Source organism: Arachis hypogaea, chromosome 18 (assembly GCF_003086295.3).
Source record: "Arachis hypogaea cultivar Tifrunner chromosome 18, arahy.Tifrunner.gnm2.J5K5, whole genome shotgun sequence".
In the NCBI taxonomy this organism is placed as follows: Eukaryota; Viridiplantae; Streptophyta; class Magnoliopsida; order Fabales; family Fabaceae; genus Arachis; species Arachis hypogaea.
This window is the reverse complement of record NC_092053.1, coordinates 132,466,066-132,487,748: the sequence shown is the minus strand read 5'-3', so window position 1 is coordinate 132,487,748 and position 21,683 is coordinate 132,466,066. Positions and strand designations below refer to the sequence as shown.

The window sequence follows — 21,683 nt, the reverse complement described above, 5'->3', positions numbered from 1 at the left end:
TTAAATTACTTTTAATCCTTTTGTTTCTAATTGAATTACTTTTAACTATTTTATTTCTACTTCTCATGTGCCTCATTATTATAGCTTAAGATTTTTTTTCATTTTCCTTCTTACTCTCATGACATTTATTTTTCTTTAGGTTACTCTATAATTTCATATTCTCCTACTTTCTACTTTTATATAGGATACTATATGTCTTCAATATTAATATTATTTCTCTTTATTAGCTATAAACATAATTCATCCTCTTTTATACTCACTCTTTTTTATGATTATTATATAGTGTTACAACTTAGAATTCTTCTTCATTTTCTTTAATTTTATATAAGATATTATATGGTTTTAATATTAATGTTATTTCTCTTTAATAGGTATAAATTGAATAATAAAACATAATTTTTCATCTTCTTTCATACTTATTCTTTCTTATGTTTTTTTATATAAATCAATATTTACTTCACATATTTTTTTTATCTCCTCTTTTCACATAATATCATGCCACTTATTCTTTTTCCTCTATTCTTACTAATAATTTGCACAAATATTTGAAGAATTCGATTAATGGCCATAACTCTTTTTTTTTTTTTAGTTTGATAAACATATGTATTAGGTAATATATTCCTAAAATACTATACCTTTACAATTTTTTATTTTTTTTTATTTTTTGTATAATTGTATTTATTAGTTATCTCATCCATATATTATTTTTTTTATTTCAATAATTTATATTTTTTAATATCATTTAGTTATAATATGTTAAAAATATATGGTACTACCGTGAGTCATGAAAAATAAAATTAAAAAATTGAATATTAATTTCAATTATATATCATGTCCTTTACAATTTCTTTTTAGTTTTTCTATTTTTAGTTTAACTGCATTCATTAATTATATCATCCATGTATCACTTTTTTTTTTCTTTCAACTATTTACATTTTTAAATATCATTTAATTGTAACATTATTGAAAATACATAGTATTATGGTGAGTCATAAAAAAATTAAAAAATTTACCTACTACTTATCTAATTGAATTACTTTTTAATCCTTTTTGTTTCTAATTGAATTACTTTTAACTATTTTATCTCTACTTCTTATGTGTCTTATTATTATAGCTTAGGATTCTTTTTCATTTTTCTTCTCACCCTCATGATATTTATTTATTTTTTAATTATTCTATAATTTTCATATTCTCTTCCTTTTTACTTTTATATGGAATGCTACATGCCTGCCTTCATCAACGTTAATATAATTTTTTTTTATTAGATATAAATATAATTCATCTTCTTTTATACTCATTCTTTCTTATGATTATTATATATAGCATTACAACTTAGCATATTCTCCTTTATTTTCTTTCTCATTCTTATGTCATTTATTATTTTTTAAGTTACTCTATACTTTTTATATTCTCTTACTTTTTATTTTTATATAGAATATTAGATAATTTTAATATTAATATTATTTTTTTAATATGTATATATTAAATAATAAAACATAATTTATCATTTTTTTATACTTATTTCTTTAATTTTTATTATTTTATAGTTTTCATATAAATCTACATTCACTTCACATCTCTTCTTTATATTCTATTTTTACATAATATCATATCACTTATTCTTTTTTCTTCATTCTTACTAATATTTGATACAAGTATTGAAAGAATTCAATTGTTAATCACAACTCTTTTTTAGTCAGCTTTTGTATTTGGCTTTGGTCCTTTTTTTTTTTCCTTTTCAATATTATGTTTTTCATACCTATTGTTAGCCAATATTGTTTTAATGATAATATTAGTAAATACTATAACATAAATGAAAAAATATACATTAAGGACCTTAGGGTTGAGAAGTCGAATATGTCTATTTTAATTTGTTATCGAACTTCGATTATGTATTTTTCCCCAACATTTCACACTATAATTGTAATTTTGTGACTTTTACGGTTTTACCAACTTCTATCATATTCTTTATTATTTATTTGTAATTATAGAGGGATATAATTTGGTGATAAACCCATGATTAGATTATAGATACTCTTTATAGTTTCATCATGAAAGAAAGAAAGATTTATAGGCAATAATAAATAGAGAAAATTCCCCTCCCTTCCCCTCCCCTCCCCTCTCCTCCCTTCCCCTCCCCTTTTCTGCCAGATATTAAAATAACACTCTCCTCTCCTCTATTTTATAAATATACATTCTTCTCCCTTTTAACTTTTAAAAAACTTTCTCTTTAATTCACTCTATTTTATAAATATACATTCTTCTCCCTTTTAACTTTTAAAAAACTTTCTCTTTAATTCATTTTAAATTTTTTGTGTTAACTAATATTAACTTTATCTATTTCTTTAAAAAAAATAAATTATTTTTTGAAAAAATACCATTAACAAATTTTTTTTATCATTAAATTTTGCTTACCAAAATACCTTTTTAATAAATTATTTTTTTATTGATTAAATTATATTTTTATTAAAATATTTTTAAAAATATTAATAATTAAATTATTTTTTTCTAAGATACCTACCCTTCAATAATTTTTTAATTATTAAATTGAGATTTTACTAAAATTTTTGTTAACAATTATTTTTATATCTTACTATTAATTTTTTAATATCAATATATATTATTTTAACATTAAATAAAAAAATCTTACCACTATTAATATATATAACAATTAATATATATTGATATTGAAAAATAATCTTACTAAAATTTTTTATTTAATGTTAAAATTAAATAATATATATAGATATAAAAAAATTAATAGTAAAATATAAAAAAATTTGTTAACGAAAATTTTGGTAAAATTATAATTTAATAATTAAAAAATTATATGAAGGGTATTTTAGAAAAAAAATTATATAATTATTAAATTTAAAAAATATATATAATTTAATCAATAAAATAATAATTTATTAAAGGATATTTTGGTAAGCAAAATTTAATGATAAAAAATAAAATTTTTACTAATGAGTATTTTTTAAAAAATAATTTATTTTTTCTTAAATAATAGATAAAGTTAACATTAGTTAACACAAAAAGTTTAAAATGGATTAAAGAATAGGTTTTTTAAAAGTTAAAAGGGAGGAAAATGTATATTTATAAAATAAAAGGGAGGGGAGTATCATTTTAACATCTCATAGGGGAGGGGAGTGTAATTTTCTCTAATAAATATCATAGACCATCAATAAGATGCTGCATGTATAAGACGGGATTCGAATTTTCGATACTAGACTAGTGAACTAAATTATTTTTTTACAAAATTAATAATTAAAAATTATTAGATAATTTATTATATTTAACTAAATTATTATTTATCGATTTTTAACTATCAATTTTATATAAAAATAATTATATAAGAATTTTTATTATATTAGATGCATTGTGAAATATTTGTTAACATTCTTTTGTGTATATATATATATATATATATGCAGTTTTAATTTCTTATGTTCAACTTTTTTGTGAAATAAAAGTTATATAGTATAGAGTACAAAGCTAAAAGTATAGTTAGAAATATGAGGTGTTATTTCTATTCAATTTATATTAAGGGAAGCTACATTAGGAAGAAATTATTAATCACCACGATAGCTAGTAATGTTGACGAGGGTTAGAATATATAATGTCATGTGCAAGGCAAGGGGTTGAGAATCATATGAATATATGATATAGGAGTATATGAATAAGAATTCCGTTAGAAAATTAATAGAGTATTTGTGCAATGTGTATAATGGATTATTTATTTGATTTAATATGAGTTAAAAATAAACATCTAGAGTAAAATACCACTAATTTATCAAACACAATACATTCATATTATTCAAAATAACCATCTGAATATTAAAGACATCTGATATCCTACTAAATCGAACGCAATATAACTTATTGTATACATACAGATACTCCATTGATGGACATGCATGTTTTCCGTAAGGAAAGGAAGTGATTTGAAAGTGACGCGATGAATAAAGTGATTATTTGAATGGATGTGTAAGTGATATAAGTAGAAACGTAATTATTTGTTGTAATACGATAACTATATAAGATAATTATTTCTTCTTTTTCTTCTTCTTCTTTCCACTACAACACTACCCTTCTTCAATTCCCTCCTCTATTATTCTAATTATTATTTATCATCTCTCACCATTTCCATTACCCTTTCATAACCCCCCCTCCCCCCCCCCCCTCCTTTTTACTTACAAATATATATTTATATTTCTCTAGAATTTGTTGGCTATAATTAATATAATCACTTTCTTTTTGTACGGGTTGATTAATTTGTATCATCGATTCATTTCGAAAACGAGTCGTATAGGATGCGAGAGTATAGATCTTGGATTAAGGGATTGGAATTTTGATCGGTTTGGATGTCGCTGTTCAAAAAGTTCTTCTACCGGCAGCCGCCGGATCGACTCCTTGAGGTCTCCGAGAGGGTCTTTGGTACGCATACATTCCCCTTCTTACATTTTTCCAATTTCTTATTAGGATGCATTTCCTTCTGATACGTTACGCTTGTTCTTGTTTAATTTTGGAACAATGCATATGTATGTAGATTTATATACGTACATGGTAATGTGGTAGATATAGTTATTACAATGCAGAGTCTTATGTTCCATTGAGTTGAGAGCTACTGTTATATTGTGCTTCTAAGAATGGAATGGATTGGATTTTGTTGCATTCATTCCCTCTTCAGAGTGTGATAGATAGAATCTGGAATCAGATACTAATTAAGGGTTTATATATATATGAAAGCTACTACTTTAGAGAACATATGATGATACATCAATTATTCATTGAATGATTCTTGCATTATGATAGTAGAGTTTGGAATGTGAGAGTTTGCATAGTGGCTTTGTAGTTGTAGATTTTGATAAAAGTCTTAAGGCTGTAATTTGCTGGCTCTTGAGCATGATATTATTGGTTGTGGTCATATATATCTTGAATAAATAGAATGGTTAGTCTATTTGTTACTGCATCTTGATATGAAATGTGTATTGTTTCTGTAACCATCATGTGCCAGCTTTATAACATTTATTTATGTGGTGTTTTATACTTCCATCTCTTTCTTCATTGAAGGGTTTTTTTTTTCCTTTTGTGGTAATTTTGGAAGGCATTCTTTAGAGTGGAATATAGGTAAAAGACTTCAATGGTAATAAAATATTGAATGTGGATATTTGTTTCTTCTGGTTACCAACTACTTTATTGCCATAATATGTTACCACTGAACCTTCTCTCTCTTTTTTTCTTTGTTTCTTCCCCATGGTGGTGGTAATTCTGGAAGATATGCTTTAGAGTTAAGACCACTACACATCAGCAAGCTATCGAACTCAATTTATTTTTTCTTTGTGAGACTATTGTTCCTAGACAATTATATTTATTTATGCTCTAAGATAACTGCTTCAATTAAATTTTAGTAAACTAAAGAGGTATTTGCCAGCTTGAATTAGTTTATCTGATATGCACTTAAGGTCTTTGGATTTTTAAGATTCTGATCATAATGGAAAGAGAACTCTTGCTTACTTATATTTGTTATGTATTTTTTTCAGTATTTGACTGTTGCTTCTCGACGAATGTGATGGAAAAAGAAGCGTACAAAGATTATATAGGGGGAATAGTAGCAGATCTACAATATCTGTTTCCAGATGCTTCAATCATGGTATTCAATTTCAGAGAAGGGGGAACGCGGAGCCAGATATCAGATGTGTTGGCACAATTTGACATGACGGTTATGGAGTACCCTCAGCAATATGAGGGTTGTCCATTACTCCCTCTGGAGATGGTGCACCATTTCCTCCGATCAAGTGAAAGCTGGTTGTCTGTGGAGGGGCAGCAAAACGTGGTGTTATTTCATTGCGAAAGGGGGGGTTGGCCTGTCTTGGCGTTCATGCTAGCAGGTCTTCAATTGTACAGGAAGTGGTATACAGCGGAGTTGAGGAGTCTTGAAATGCTGTACAAGCTAGCATCTAAAGAACTCTTGCAACTCGCATCTCCTTTGAATCCCCAACCTTCTCAGTTGAGATATCTCCAGTATGTTTCCAGAATTTTGGGTTCTGAGTGGTCTCCACAAGAAACACCCTTGCTTTTGTACTGTTTGATCCTCAGAGACCTTCCATTGTTTGGTGGTGGAGAAGGTTGCAGGCCAATTGTTCGTGTCTATGGTCCAGACCCTACAAGACCTGCCAATAGTAGCTCTAACATTCTTTTTGAAACTCCAGGTTCCCTCATTCGACACTACCCGCAGGTTATGTAAAATTATGTTATTCTTCAATTGATGAGAATTAATTCGATATCATGTCTTCTAAGAAATTTTAACCACAGGCAGAATGTACACCCGTGGGAATTGATATCTATTGTTGTGTTCAAGGGGATGTTGTTCTTGAATGCATACATTTGAGTGAAGATTTAGTTCACGAGGAAATGATGTTTAGAATAATGTTTCATACTGCATTTGTTCACTCAAACATATTGATCTTGAGGCGTGACGATATTGATGTTGTGTGGGATTCAAAGGAGCAGTTTCCCAAGGACTTTGAAGCAGAGGTAATTTTATTTATTGTCATCGTCATTTTCTGATGAAGTAGGAGTTTAAAACCACTCATATTTGCATCAGGTGCTTTTCTTGGACGTTTATGATCTTGTACATAATCTATCCCCAGGCAACGTAAGCCGAGATATAAGTGACACTGAAAGTGATTCATCAGATGAGTTCTTTGAAGTGGAAGAGATCTTTACGAATACAATTGATGCACTTGAAGGTAGAGGAGAATTTGGCTCTCCTTCAGATCCTCTTACTTCTCAAGACTCTACTTCAGATGATGGGAGTCACCAACAGGAGGTTGGAATGGTAGAATCCGGTATTAACACAGTTAAAGATATTGTTGTTGATGATGTCAAATATAAGTTTCAAGGGATGACAGATTCGGATCCTCATGAGGTTAGAGACATTGTTGTCGATGAAGTGGAGATTAAGTCGAATTCAACTGCAGACAATATGGATTTGCAAGATGAGGAGGTGACAATTATGCAGAAAAATTTTGATGAAGGGGAGGAAAAGCATGATCTTTCTATGTCACATTCTGCTCATAAACTACATTCATCAGTTAATGACCCACCTCTTGAGTCAACCACAACTTAACTTCAAATCCAATGCTTCTGCCAGTACCTCCTCCACCTCCACCCGCACCTCCACCTCTATCTAGTAGATTACTTACAACTCCTCCTCCTCCCCCTCCACCTCCACCCCCACCCCCTTCTATATCATCTTTTGACCATAGAGACAAGTCTGTTTATTCATCCGTAACCGTAGTTGGAGAATTATCAAATGTAGTCTCCCTTTCTAATTCACCAGCATCATCATTAACACCACCACCTCCTCCTCCTCCACCACCACCACCTTTTTCAAAATATGGAGTTCCAACAATTCCTCCACCTTCCCCTCTCCATATTCCTTCTACACAAGAAGATCCACGGTATCTTCCCTTGCCGATCCCCACTAATTCCACCACCTTTACCACCATCATCCTTGCCTTTACCATCCTTCACTAATATAGATAGTAATCCACTACCACCTCCTTTACCTGAATGTCTACCAACACAATCTCCATCTCCCTTGATTACATGTCCACCACCGCCACCGCCCATTTCAAGTAGGGCTCTACCGCCACCACTACATTCTTCTCCATTAAATGAATTACTTGAAACACCACCACCACTATTTCCTTCATCAAGTGGAGCACCACCTATACCACAACTTCCTCCACCAACACCAGCAGTTCCTTCATCAAGTGGAGAACCACCTGCTCCTCCATCAAATGCACCACTATCAACACCACCATCCCCTCCATTATCAAGTGGAGCACCACCACTACCATCACTACTTGCTTCATCAAAGGAATAAAAAATATGATTTTCTTTTTAGATTTTTTTCTTTATTAAAAGAAACAATTTTCGTTCTTCATTAAAATTTTACTTTTTCACATTACATTAGTCTTACCCATAAATCAAATGCTCCATTTCTAGTCACAAAAAAAAAATATTCCATTTCTGAGCTTCGGATTAGGCCCATAAAGAGTTTGGGCCTGGGCCCAATTCATCACTTTTCAGTCCTTCATTCACTATTCCTTCCACTCTTTCTGAGCCAACCACTGCACTACACAATTTTCCGGCACCTCGCCGTTCTACGCTGTCTCCGACGACCACACAATCCGCCACTGTTTCTTCTGTTTTAGAGTCCAGTCTTCTGCGTGAGCCACACATACTCACAGTGACATTGGTGACGATAGTTGGCGATGGCGGGAAAAGTGTCGAAGGCAGCATTCGATGCGAAGATGTGGAAGCTCTTGAAGGAGTACAGCCAGGTGGTGGTGGTTACCACCGATAACGTTGGTTCCAACCAAATCAATGGCATACGGAGGAGTTTAAAGGGCGACTCCATTGTCGTTATGGGGAAGAACTCCATGATGAGGCGCTCCTTCACGCTTCAAGCTGGAAACAATTCCTTCCTCAACCTTACTCCTCTTCTTAGGGTAAGAATTAAGAATTAACAATTTCAAGATTAAAAAATTAGGGTTTTGAAGAGGATTCTTTTTGAGATTGAATTGGATTGAATTGAATCAGGGAAATGTAGCGTTGATTTTCACCAAAGGAGATATGAAGGAGGTTAGCGACGGGGTTGCTAAGTTGAAGGTCAAGTTTACATTGTTCCTTGTTTTTTCTTATCCTGTTTAGTCATTTTTGTTGTGTAATTTGCTATGTAATTGTGTTCATTTTTTCTTTTTGAGTAAGGGTTTTGGTAGTTTGATTCATCCTTTGCAATTCTTCTCTCTTTGTATACAACAATACTTAGAGTTAGATACTTAGATTGCATTAGGTAGCTTAGACAACAAGAAACATGTGAAACGAACCATGTGTTGCAAGACACGAATTTCCTATGGTTTTTGTTCTTCTAAACTGAGGAGATAGAGGGATGATCACTTTGAATTTTCTTCAGCCATTCACTTAAGTTTATTGTCTTAATTGAGATTGATTAGGAGCCTTGGCAGTGAAGCCGTGTTATTAAAGCTTAGTTCTGTATATTTCTGGCACAACTTACGAGTCCAATTCGAGATAATCCCATGCCTTTGTGCCCTGCTCCTCAGAGCTTCCCAACACTTCCATTGCTTTTTGATTCTATACTCATAGATTTAGCTAAAACTTCTGTGTTATTCATTTGTGCTAGCGAATTAAGATACTAGTGTGTGTCAGTATTGTTTATGATGCCATCTTGTGGTTTGCATTAGAACTAACTAGTGAGAAATAAACATTCTCAACATCATGCCTGCTTTGTATTTAGTTGATTTACCTGCCATATAAATATTGGTCATGTTTTCGGTGAAGCTTTGTTTCCTTAGGAAGTAATCTATGAGTCTAATGTATTTTAAGTAACTATTTCCGCAGGTTGTTAATCCTCTTCTCATGTGCTCCAAATACTTGTCATATGAATCGTACCGCAATTGTTCTTACATGCAATCTGGACAGTTGCCTTTGGGCCTCAAGTGTTGTAACCAGCAGTTGTTGCAGGATTCTGAACCTTTTTTGGTATGCTCAAAATTCACGCCGCACCAGCATTGTTTAATGACGAGATCAAGACAGCTCTTGGCGATGAGTGTATGGTCTCCTCTTCTCCTTTTGGCTGGTAACTTGTGATGTTGAAAAACTTTTCCAATTTTTGTCCCGTGTTTTCTGTGAAGCATAACTTTCGCATCTTTTCCTTGAGCACTATTGACTTCAAGCTGAATCCTCCATTGTCACAATGTGAAGATGCAAATGATTTTGATCAGGGTCTCTGTTTGGGAATGGTGATAAACAATTTTTGTGCTTTGTTTTAATAAGAGTATAGAAAATGCTTTCATGTGATTGTTTATCAACTTCGTTCACAATCAATGTTTGTGTTAAAAGTATATACTTAGCATTATACAAAGTTCTCAATTATCCCCATTTATGATCCATCAATTTTGTCCATGTCTTTTCTTTATTTATTGCGAAACATCTCTTTCATCATGCCAATGTGGTAATTACTAATTTGCATCATTTATCCTTCTTGTTCTGATATCCTGTCATCCTGATTTGAATTTCATGGGTTTCGGTTCTGTTCATTGCTATAATTGATTTCATTGTGAGTAAAGCATAGCTTCTTAATTTCGAATGAGTGACTAGAAGAGAAATATTGATGGAAATTGGTAAGAATCATTTTATACATGGGGAAGTGCTAGTAAGTTTAATTAGAAGAACGATATTATGGTGTGATTATTATCCTTGAGTACATAAGTTATATTAATTTCTAATGGAGAGCTTAAGGAGAACGAAAATGAAGGAAAATAATCTACAATGTAAACTTGACTTTTTAAATAATGTTGCTGACTTTAGATCCAATAATGAACTTCATATAATGTTTAATAATGCTCTTGTATTTAAATTTGAGTTGCATCAAAATCAATGTTATCAACTCTTTAAATAACTAGTAAACATTTTCAATGGTTACAACTTACAAGTTTAGTTTTCTAGATCTAAATTGGCGACATTATGAATAAATTCTTATTACTTTACGAATTGAGATTTATAAATTTAAGTTAATCTAAATGCTAAACTCTGGAAACTTATGTGAGTTTTAGATCTTTATTTTTATTTTTATTTTTATTTTAGTTATGTTAGATCACAATTTCCATATCAGATAAGCTGTGTGTAGCATCAAATAGATTAGTGGCCAATATGTTGCAATGACTTGTTTGTTGTTTCGACCCCACCACTAAATTTCCCCCAACTTGTCTTGCTAACATCATGGGGTTAGACAGAGAAGGTTAGTGAATGCTCGCATTGCATATATATATGGAAAAGTCTGTTTGTACAATCAAAGACAATAAACACCTACTTTTATATATCCTCTTTTTATTTCACCTTTTCTTTTCTTAAAAAAATAATAAGGTAGGAATTTCAATTAAAAGAAGTTAGAATCACAATCACAAAAAGAAAGAAAGAAAGAATACTTGAGAACTTTGTGTGGTGTCAAATTTAGGTATTAAACATAGGCGTTCATATAACATTATTCCTTTTTATTATTATTTTAGAAACCTATAGGTGTTTATGTATTCGATCTATGTATTGTATTGAAAACAAGTATTGTTGAGTATTTTAGCAGACAAGATGTATGAATAATTGAATACCTAAAAATTATTTTAAAAATATGTTTAAATTTATTATTGAGATAAAAATCATTGTCAGGGTAAAGTTAGCGGCTAGATGATGAGGCCAAGATTTTGTTGGTGGCTAGAGTGAGGAATTGAGAGAGAAGGTTAGGATGTGGGGAATGAGGATTTAAAAAAGAGTAAATATGCGTTAGTAATGGGCAAAATAATCATTTTTATTGTAATATTTATTTAGTTTTAGCTAAGAATATATAACTACTAAACTAGTAAAGGCCGAATAAACATTGATCTGAAAAATATTAGGTGAACAAATTATTTTAGTTGGATATTTTATATTTATCAAATCACATTTTTATTGGTTATGTTTAATATAATACAATAAATATAATAAAAGAATTATAGTTTAGTGTTTAAATAATTTGTAAGAAATATAACTTAAAGGAAATAAATTATGAGAGACAAAAAATGATATATAGAAAATTATTATTATTATTATTATTATTATTATTAGTTTCCACATTTTAAAAACCATTACTACTTATATTATAGCCCTAAGTTTTATAATGCATGTAAACATTAGCTGGGTGTACAAAGTGATGAATGTAGACGTAACATTTTCCTATTTTTAATCCTACCTTAAAATAATAAATATTTTTAATCCAACCTAGTTCCATGCGATATGTTTATTATATTAGATGATGGCACAATGTGTTGGGTAATTAAATCGTTTTTATTTAAAAGATATTTGTTTTTATACTTAATTACTGTAGGCTTGATAACAATATTTTTTCAGGATATAATATTCTAAAATTTTTTTAATTAACAATAGTAAAAAATTTTTAACTTTATTGAACAAAAAAAATCTCTTAATAATTAAAATACACACTTGATTAGTCTATATAAATAATGAATAAGAGTATTATTTATATCTATTGCACATAGCAATTATAATTTGTCATATATATAAACTGTTGTGACTATTCTATTGTCAATAGGTATAATATTTTAAATATATACAATTTTTAAAGAGCTGTGTCTTTTTAACTAATAAGTATAATATTTTAAATATACACCATTTTTAAAGGGTTGTGTCCCTTTATCCAAATGATACTATGTACTATTATTATAATTGACAATATATGAACACTTGGTAACCGTTTATTAATATTAATAATAATATTAATAAATATTAATTAATCAAATTTGTGAATATCTTTTAATTCTTTCCTATTTACAAAATTCTAAATATCATACAAGTATATGCATAAAAAATGTGTCACTAAGATTAAATATTTTTTTGTATAAATTTTAAAGTTCTAACGAAGTAATAGATGTCTAATCGATTAAACTTATTATTCATATGCTAGTATCAAAAATCACACACATTATTTATACCCTCCAAATTCAAGAGTCTATGATTTTAAACATTTATATAGCCTTGTGCTCATCCTAGTTTCATGAATATTTACGAATTACAAAAATAAAATCTCTAACTTTCTCGGTTAGAGCTGCACTACTCCTATAAATATAGGTGGAATCTTTTGATAAATAATATCATAATTTCATTAAGAGTTTTAACTCACCCTACTAATTTATTGTAAATAGCACTAAATCCTATACTTTAGTGTTTCAATTGTTAAATAACTTGTTATTACCCGTTAAACCTTAAAACTAGTGGTCTACTAGAATAATGTTGGATTATCATCATTTAACAATAATAAGTTTTAATCCCATTTTAGCAGTAGTCTCTTTGATTTTATCCCTTGACAAACCTTTAGTTAAAAAGTCGGTTAAATTTCCTTGAGATGTTACATAAGTGATGGTAATTATACTATCATCTATTAGTTGCCTCACAAATTCATGTCTCAAACTTATATGTTTAGACTTTCTATTATAAACCTTATTATATGATCGAGACATGGTTGATTCACTGTCACAAAAATTTGAAATGGTTGTCGTCTACTGTGGCCAAAACTTTATATCATATAACAAATTTCTTAATCATTCTGCTTCTTTACCTGTGGCTGATAAAGCTACAACTCAGCCTTCATAGTAGAATGTGTAATACATATTTGTTTCTTTGAGGCCTAACTTATAGCTCCACCATCTAGGGTGAAAATCTATCCTGAAATGGATTTGTTATCACTAAAATTTGTAATCCAACTTGCGTCAGAATAACTTTCTAAAATTGTGGGATAATCACTATATGTAATCCCAAATTTATGGTTTTCTTGAGATAACCAAGAACTCTTGTTATAACTTTCTAATATTGATTGCTAGATTTTTTTTGTAAACCTTGATAATTTATACATAACAAATGCTATATCAGGCCTGGTACAATGCATTGCATACATTAAATTTTCTATAACACTAGCATATTCTAATTGTGCTATAGGTCTTCCCATGTTTCCTTTTAATTTAAACTTAGGATCATAGGGTGTATTGGATTCTTTAACTGTGAAATGATCAAACTTTTCCAATATCTTTTTGATATAATGAGATTGATTTAAAGTAAAGCCAACTTTATTCTTATGCAACTTTATGCCTAATATTATATCAACTTCATTTAAATCCTTCATCTTGAATTTAAAAGTTAGATACTCTTTCGCTACACAAATTCTTTCTAAATTTGTTTCAATGATTAACATATCATCAGCATATAGACAAATAATTACTGCATAATCTTTAATAAATTTTGAGTAAATACATTTATCCGTACTATTAAGTGAGAAACAATTTGATAACACCACTTAATCAAATTTTTCATGCCATTGTTTAGGCACTTGTTTAGACCATACAAAAATTTAATTAATTTATAAACTTTCTTTTTATTTTCGGATAGTATATAGCCTTCTGATTGCTCCATATAAATTTCTTCATTAAGATCTCTATTTAGAAAAGTTGTTTTAACATCTATTTAATGTATATGAAGCTTGTGAATGGATGCTAATGCTACAAGAGTCTTAATAGAAATCATTCTTACCACAGGTACGTAGATATCAAAATAGTCCAGACCTTCTTGTTGTCTAAATCCTTTGGCCACTAACCTTGCTTTAAAGATTTGTAATGAATCATCAGTGTTATACTTTCTTCTAAATATTCACTTACATTTTATAGGCTTTGATCTTGGAGGTAAATCAACCAAGACCCAAGTATTGTTGATAATATTGAATCCATTTCATTATTTATTACTTCTTTCCAAAAAATAGAATCCCTTAAAGTCATAGCCTCTTTGAACGTTTAAGAATCACCCTCTATATTCATCACAATAGGAATTTTTTTTGTCACAGAATTCTTAGTTTCTTCTACCAAAAAGGTGATAATCTGAGAAGAAATAAAATCTGGACCCAAGTCCTTTTCTTTTCTCATTCTCAAACTCTTCCTTGGTTCAATTGATTCTTTGTCACTTAGACATTTATTATTTTGATTATTTATTTCTTATGAAATTTAGTATCATTTAGGGATATTCTGAACTAAAAGTTGAATCATTGATAAATTTATTTTCAATAAATTCTACCTCTCTTGATTCAACAACTACATTAGACACTAAGTCTAATATTCCATATGCTTTAGAATTTTAAGCATATCCTATGAAAGTGTCTTTTATGGCTCTTAGCCCCAATTTAGTTTTCTTTTGATCAGGAACACAATAAAAAGATAAACACCCATACACTTTCAGATAATTCAAATTAGGTTTTCTTCCTTTCTAAATTTCATAAGGGGAAATATTTCTGTATTGATGGTATCCTATTATGAATATGACATGATGTCAATAATGCTTCACCCCATAAATTGTAAGACAAATTTACATTTAGTAATATTGAATTAACCATATTCACTAATGTACAGTTTTTTCTTTTGTTGCCATGTTGTGTTCTATAACCATGTCATTATGCATATTTTGTACTTTTTCTACAATCATAGTAATTAAATTCTTCTCTTCCATTAAGTTGGTCTTTGGTACTTCTTTTTTCAGAAGTCTACATTCTTTGATGTAATGTCCTTTCTTGTGACAATGATGACACTCTCTTTGTCTCTTCTTGTCTTTCTTTGAATCTTTTAATAACTTTTTTTTTCTTCTTATTGGTGTTGTCTTCACCAATATGATTCACTTTAAAACTTTGAGAGAGATACACAACATCATATTTTCTAGTTTTTTTCTCTATACATATGTCTTAGTAATTTATCAATTGTAAAGTCCTTATCAAGATATAAAAGTTTCTTCCTATAACCATTCTAAGATAAAAAAAATTTTAAAATAATTATTCCAACTTATAATGATTCAGTGATCACCACTTGTAGATCACGAAGTTTATTTACAAGGATTTATAATTCATGAATTTGATCCATAACATGCATAGTATCATTTATAATAAATTTGAAATATTTCATCATAATAAACTTATATGTTCCTTGTCGTTCAGTGTTGTACGTTTCTTCTAAAAACTTCCAAATCTCCAATGATGATTGAATTGATATGTAGAGATCATAGAATCGGTCGGATAAAGTGTTGAAAATATAACTTCGACATGCAAAAGTATTTTCATCACGTTTTTTATTTAATTGAGTAATCTTTTTCTTTTCTTCCGGTGTGACATTTTCAGCAGCATAGGCAATTGGTGTAGTCTTTGGGTCAATCATATATGCAAGATTGAGAACCGAAAGAAGAAACATCATCTTGTATTTTCAACGGTTGAAATTTATTCCATCAAAGTGATCCAACTTGACAAACTCTTGATTCATGACCTTGAATGTGGTGTTTTGATCTTGAGCCATCTTCAAATATCTCTCTAAAATTATTGGGTATATGAAGATGGTTTCAAGACACAATTAGATTACTTTCTTTAGAGAGATATTTGTCTTTACACTTAGTTGCTATAGGATTGATGACAATACTCTCCTAAAATATAATGAAACCTGAATTTCTTAATTAACAATAGTAACATTCTAACTCAGGACAAGATGAAATTGTTGAAGAAGCAGATCTCAAGATGGAATAAGAAGGTTTTTGAGAACATCAATGCAAGGATAAATAATTTTGAAAAAGAAATAGCCAAAGTGGAGATTAAGTTAGAGAAAGGAGAGGAGGTATAAATCAATCTGAGTAGAAGGAAGGCATTGACAGGTCAATTAGAGTTATGGTATAAGAGGAAAAGGGGAATATTGGAAGCGAATGCCAAAGGAGAAATATATTAAAGAGGTGGATAAAAATTCAAGATATTTTCACACTATGGTAACAATTAGGAATCGAAGAAAACAAGTGGTGGAGCTAAGATGCGGTGGTCAAAGGGTAAAGGATCCTAGAAGAATCAAACAAGAAGCTCGAAGGCTCTTCATGAACTTATACCACCAAAAGGTTATGCTAGAGATAAAAATCAAGGAGGAATTGCTGAGTAGAATATTTAGTGAGTAGGCGGATGAGATTGAAAAACAACCCATAATGAAAGAAATCAAAGAAGCGGTCTGGAATTGTGGCTTTACAAAGTCACCGTCCTAATGGTTTCAATATGTACTTTATTAAGAAAACTTGAGAAATTATTGGAGGAGAATTTAGTGTATCAGTGATGAGTTTCTTTAGATTAGGCTTCTTACCGAGATCGCTAAACATGACTTGGGTCACTTTAGCAGCAAAAGTGGACGTTCCGAGCGAGATGAAGGAGTTTCAACCTACCAGTCTGATTGGAGGCATATATAAAATCATTTCAAAAATTCTGATAAAAAGGATGAAGGCGGTGTTGGAAAGTTTAACAGGTGAAGTTCAAACAGCTTTTATACAAGATAGACAAATCTTTGATGGACTCCTTATTGCATGCAAAATAGTTGCATGGCTGAAAAAGAAGAAAACAAAGGAAATCATTGTGAAGTTAGATTTTAGAAAAGCGTATGACATTGTTAGATAGAGCTTTGTTGATCATGTTCTTGAACGCATGAGATTTGGTGCCATTTGGAGGGGATGGATACAAGGACTATTCAAAACAGCAACAATGTTAATACTTGTCAATGGAAGCTGAACTGAGCCATTCCAAATGAGGAGAAGACTGCACTAAGGTAACCTTATCTCGCCCTTCCTTTCGTTTTAGCAGTTGAAATGTCGAATAGAATGTTGTGCTTGGCAAGGGAAAAAGAGTTCATTAATGGCTTGGAGATTGGGACAGAAAAAATTATATTGTCCCATCTCCAATTCATTGATGATACAATGTTGTTTTGTCCTCCTGATCATGATACTTTAGAGAACTATAGGAGAATTCTTGATTGCTTTGGTATGATGTCGGATTTGCAAATAAACTATCATAAATCTACTTTGATCTCGGTAAATATGGCAGTATCGAAAGTGAAGCTCTTGGCGGATGAAATGAGCTGTTCCGTGAAAAAATTACCTATAATTTACATGGGCATCCCTCTTGGTGTTAATCCAAAGGAGTTAGTAACTTGGAAATTGGTGCTAAAAAATATAGAAAAGAAATTATCCAAATGGAAGGCAGGACTTCTATCTAGAGTTGAAAGGTTGCAATGATTAAGGCGGTCTTAAATAATCTCCCAATATACTATTTGAGCCTCTTCAAGATGCCCAAAGCAGCGGAGAAAAAAATAATTACACTCCAATCAGCATTTTTTTGGGGTGAGAAGGATGGTAAGAAGAAGATGCCAACTATCAGTTAGAGTCAAATTCAAAAACCAAAAGAACATGGAAGTTAGAAGTGGGAGACATTATTATCAAAAATGCAGCGTTACTTTTCAAATGGTGGTGGAGATATGTGTAGGAAGATAAACCCCTATGAAAGCAGATCGTGACTTTTTACAATGATATGAAGCTTTCTCTTCATAACTTTAAAGTCACAAACTCTGCTGGACCATGGAAAGACATAATTAATGGGGTAAAGCAAAATGTCCCTATGGAGATTATTGCGAATCACGGATTAAGGATGTGTGTAGGGAATGGAAATAAAATGAAATTCTGGGAGGACAGGTGGCTAGGAGACTTTAGCCTGAAAGATAAATTTCTGAGACTCTTTGTCATATCGAGTAACAAGAATGATGTGATTGCAAATTATAGTTTTTGGGATGATCTCTTCTAGAACTGGAACCTTCGGTGGAGGAGGAGTTTTTTTTAGTGGGAGCGTAAACACCGTGAGAAATTATATTTTTATTTTGCAAAATATTTTCTTAAATGTAGGTACAGAGGATAAAGTGGTGTGGACGTTCATGATAGATGGAAGCTTCACTATCAAGTCAATGATAAATGCTGTAGAGAAAAACTTTGGTTTTGTCGAATCTAAACACTTCTTTGATAATATATGGAGAGGAGCCGTTCCCCCAAAGATGAAAATGATAGCTTGGTTTGCAATTTTGGGAGGTCTGAATACAAAGAAAAAGTTAGCAAGGTTGAATATTATAGGAGACAGTGAGACTACTTATGGGCTGTGTGAACGACATGAAAAAAACGAAAATCATCTCTTTATTCATTGCAAGTTGGTGAAATTTCTATGGACAAAAGTATTTCAATATGGTGGGATACAATGGGTTAAATCAGCAGAGTTAAAATAATTTTTGGAGGCTTGGTGCGATCAAGAAGCAACTAAGTGCAGAAAGAGGAGATGGATCTATCTCTAGTTTGCAGTTATTTAGGTGGTTTGGAAAATGAGAAATCAAAAGATATTCCATAATAAAGTAGATCAAGTGGAGGATATTTGGAGGGAAATAAAAAATCATTGAAAAGAATGGGATGGCTACATCAAATGGAAGAAACAAGAGAGGATGCAGGTAGAAGAAACACATATGAAGAAAGATATCATTCAAAGGAATAACCAAAATAGTTTATATTGGTGGCTTTGTGTAGAATTTATCCATGAAAAACAAATGTAGCAACTAGAGGATATCTTATAACTGCAAATAATTATTTGGTGGCTTTTTTCTGTGATTCTATGATGCGTGCAGGTAACTTAATGGCAGATGAAATTCAGAGAGTGAAACAATTTATTTTGGAAGAGTCAATTGGAAGAATAAAAAACCTGCAGGTGATGTCAAATAATCAAAGATGAGTGCATTGGACATCAAGAAAAGACTACAAACAATGGAACTTTAATTTTGAAAGAAATAAATTCTTGAATCTGCTGCATAATTTAAAAAATTTTACAGATTCATTGTACAAATTTAAACGACTTCAATCACTTCAGTACTTGAAAAAACTTTGCAAAATCTAAAGATTGCCAAAAAATTTATTGATGTGAGTGTTCCTGATAAAGCAGTTGCCATTAGCAATACATATTTTTCTGAGTTGTGTATGATAACCATTCTCTTTTTGTCTTGATGGCCATGTCAAAGGGACATTAGAGTTTGGGACAAGGCATCTTTTCTCTAATGGAGTGGTTTGTACTTTGTTTGGGGTTGTGGTGGTATGAATATGATAGATGATGTTTTGTTTTAAATGATGTATTGTGCTTGATCTTTTATATACTTTGGTTGAGATTTTTTTGTGTTGTTTAGCATCTATAGTGATGCCACCTCTCTCTTTGTGATCGAGAATCTTGTAAAATTGATTTAAAAAAAAATCTGCTCTTTTGAATAAAAAAAAAATTAATAGTTAAAATATACATTTTAGTCTGTATAAATAATGAACAAAGATTTTATTTATATTTATTGTACATAGCAATTATAATTTGTTATGTACATAAATTATTATAACTCTTCTATTGTCAATAGGTAGAATGTTTTAAACATATACCATTTTTAAAGAATTGTGTCTTTTTAATTAATAGATAGAATGTTTTAAATATACACCGTTCTTAAAGAATTGTATGTATTTTTTTAACTAAATAATACTATATATTATTATTATAATTAACAATATATGAACGATCAGTTAATAATTGTTTATTAATATTAAATCAAATTTATAAATACTTTTTATAATGAATAAAAGAAGTTTTTTATTTTATTTCTTGCTATTAGCTTTTCAGTAAAAGCAGCTTTTATTTTAAACATTTGTAAACACTTTGGGTGGTTATATATCAAATAAAGATGAAAATGTTTTTTTCTTAAACATCGTTAAGGGGAGTAAAAAACGGATTAGATAATTTATAACATCATCATTAATTGTTTATTATTATAAATGAATAAGTTAAAATATGTAAAGTTTATAAGCAGAGAAATTAAAAAATATAGTAGTATATATATGATGATATACCATATATAACAATATATAACTCCACTTTCTTCATTAATTTTTGTTCTAATAACTTAATGTGAATACATATGATGATATAGGATATTGTTTTGTGACGTCACACTTTAGTCAGTTTTCTTATTTAGATAATTATTTAAATTTTTTAATTTAATTAACTGAAAATATAGAATAATGTCATACTGTTAGTTAATTCAAACTTGTATTCAATTTATTTTCTCAAATCTGCCATCATAGTTTTCAGGTTTAAATAATAATGATCTACATTGCTAAAACAACTCCTAATTATCGCATCCAGGTGAAATCTGCATTATGGAACACCTTTATTATTATTATTATTATTATTATTATTATTATTATTATTATTATTATTATTATTATTATTATGAGGAACACATGCATGCATGATATAATGTTATTATTATTATTATCATTATTATTATGCTCAAACATGAGGAACACATGCATGCATGATATAATGTTATTATTATTATTATCATTATTATTATGCTCAAACATGAGGAACACATGCATGCATGATAGAGAAGTACTTTGATGACGAGTGGTGTATATATGCCCACTTGGCAACAAAGAAAATATTTATTGCTGTTATATTTCTAAATAAAGAAAGAAGTCAATATTTTATACGTTTTTGAAAAATATTTAATCTTAATGTGTCATTCTTTCATCTTTTTCAACTAAAATTTACGGACTCTTTATCAAGATCAAATAATATATAGCTATCCAATGGAGTGAATGGACAAATGTTGCAAAGTAATATATATTAGTATATTAAAGACCAATTAAACCCTAGAAATCTTTTTATATTTGACTATTAATTCTTTTTAAATCATAGTTCAAGTAAAACAAAATAATTTATTTTCATTAAAACTCAAATTGATATATAATCTTGACGTATTTTTTTATATTATTTTAACTAATATCGAGATCATTGTGTATGAATTAAATAATATAAAATAACTAGTATAATAATTATACTTATTATATATAAAAGCTCATTAAGTAAACTAAAAAATAAAATAAAATTTGACAACTTAGTTATTATCTCCTCACCAATGCAAGTTGGCACCAATGAATAAGAGTTTGTGATCCTACACAGTCTCTCGTGAAGGATGGGAATATAAATTATTTATTTGAGAGAATCGTTTACTTTATGCATTTTCAGTAGTCGAGGGATTAGTCATTAGACTTCCGATCTGATAAATATCCTGATACAAATCCAAAAGAAAAAGTTATTGTCTCCTCCAAAATCATATAATATAATATATTTCACACCATTTGCTGACCACCATGCATATACCTCA

The 21,683-nt window shown here is 29.8% G+C and overlaps 2 protein-coding genes across 2 annotated transcripts; both read left to right on the top strand.

The window, feature by feature from the left end:
* The first annotated feature begins 4,070 nt into the window (after positions 1-4,070).
* LOC112772393 (formin-like protein 20) lies at positions 4,071-7,975 on the top strand. The gene is made up of 4 exons (XM_025817330.3): positions 4,071-4,437; positions 5,544-6,238; positions 6,316-6,537; positions 6,608-7,975. Exons 1-4 carry the CDS (start codon positions 4,365-4,367, stop codon positions 7,130-7,132), a joined length of 1,515 nt encoding a protein of 504 aa, XP_025673115.1. The 5' UTR covers positions 4,071-4,364; the 3' UTR covers positions 7,133-7,975.
* Positions 7,976-8,098: 123 nt separating this feature from the next.
* On the top strand, positions 8,099-9,983 carry LOC112772394 (large ribosomal subunit protein uL10). Its single transcript, XM_025817331.3, has 3 exons — positions 8,099-8,522; positions 8,614-8,682; positions 9,433-9,983. Exons 1-3 carry the CDS (start codon positions 8,286-8,288, stop codon positions 9,679-9,681), a joined length of 555 nt encoding a protein of 184 aa, XP_025673116.1. The 5' UTR covers positions 8,099-8,285; the 3' UTR covers positions 9,682-9,983.
* The last annotated feature ends 11,700 nt before the right edge of the window (positions 9,984-21,683 follow it).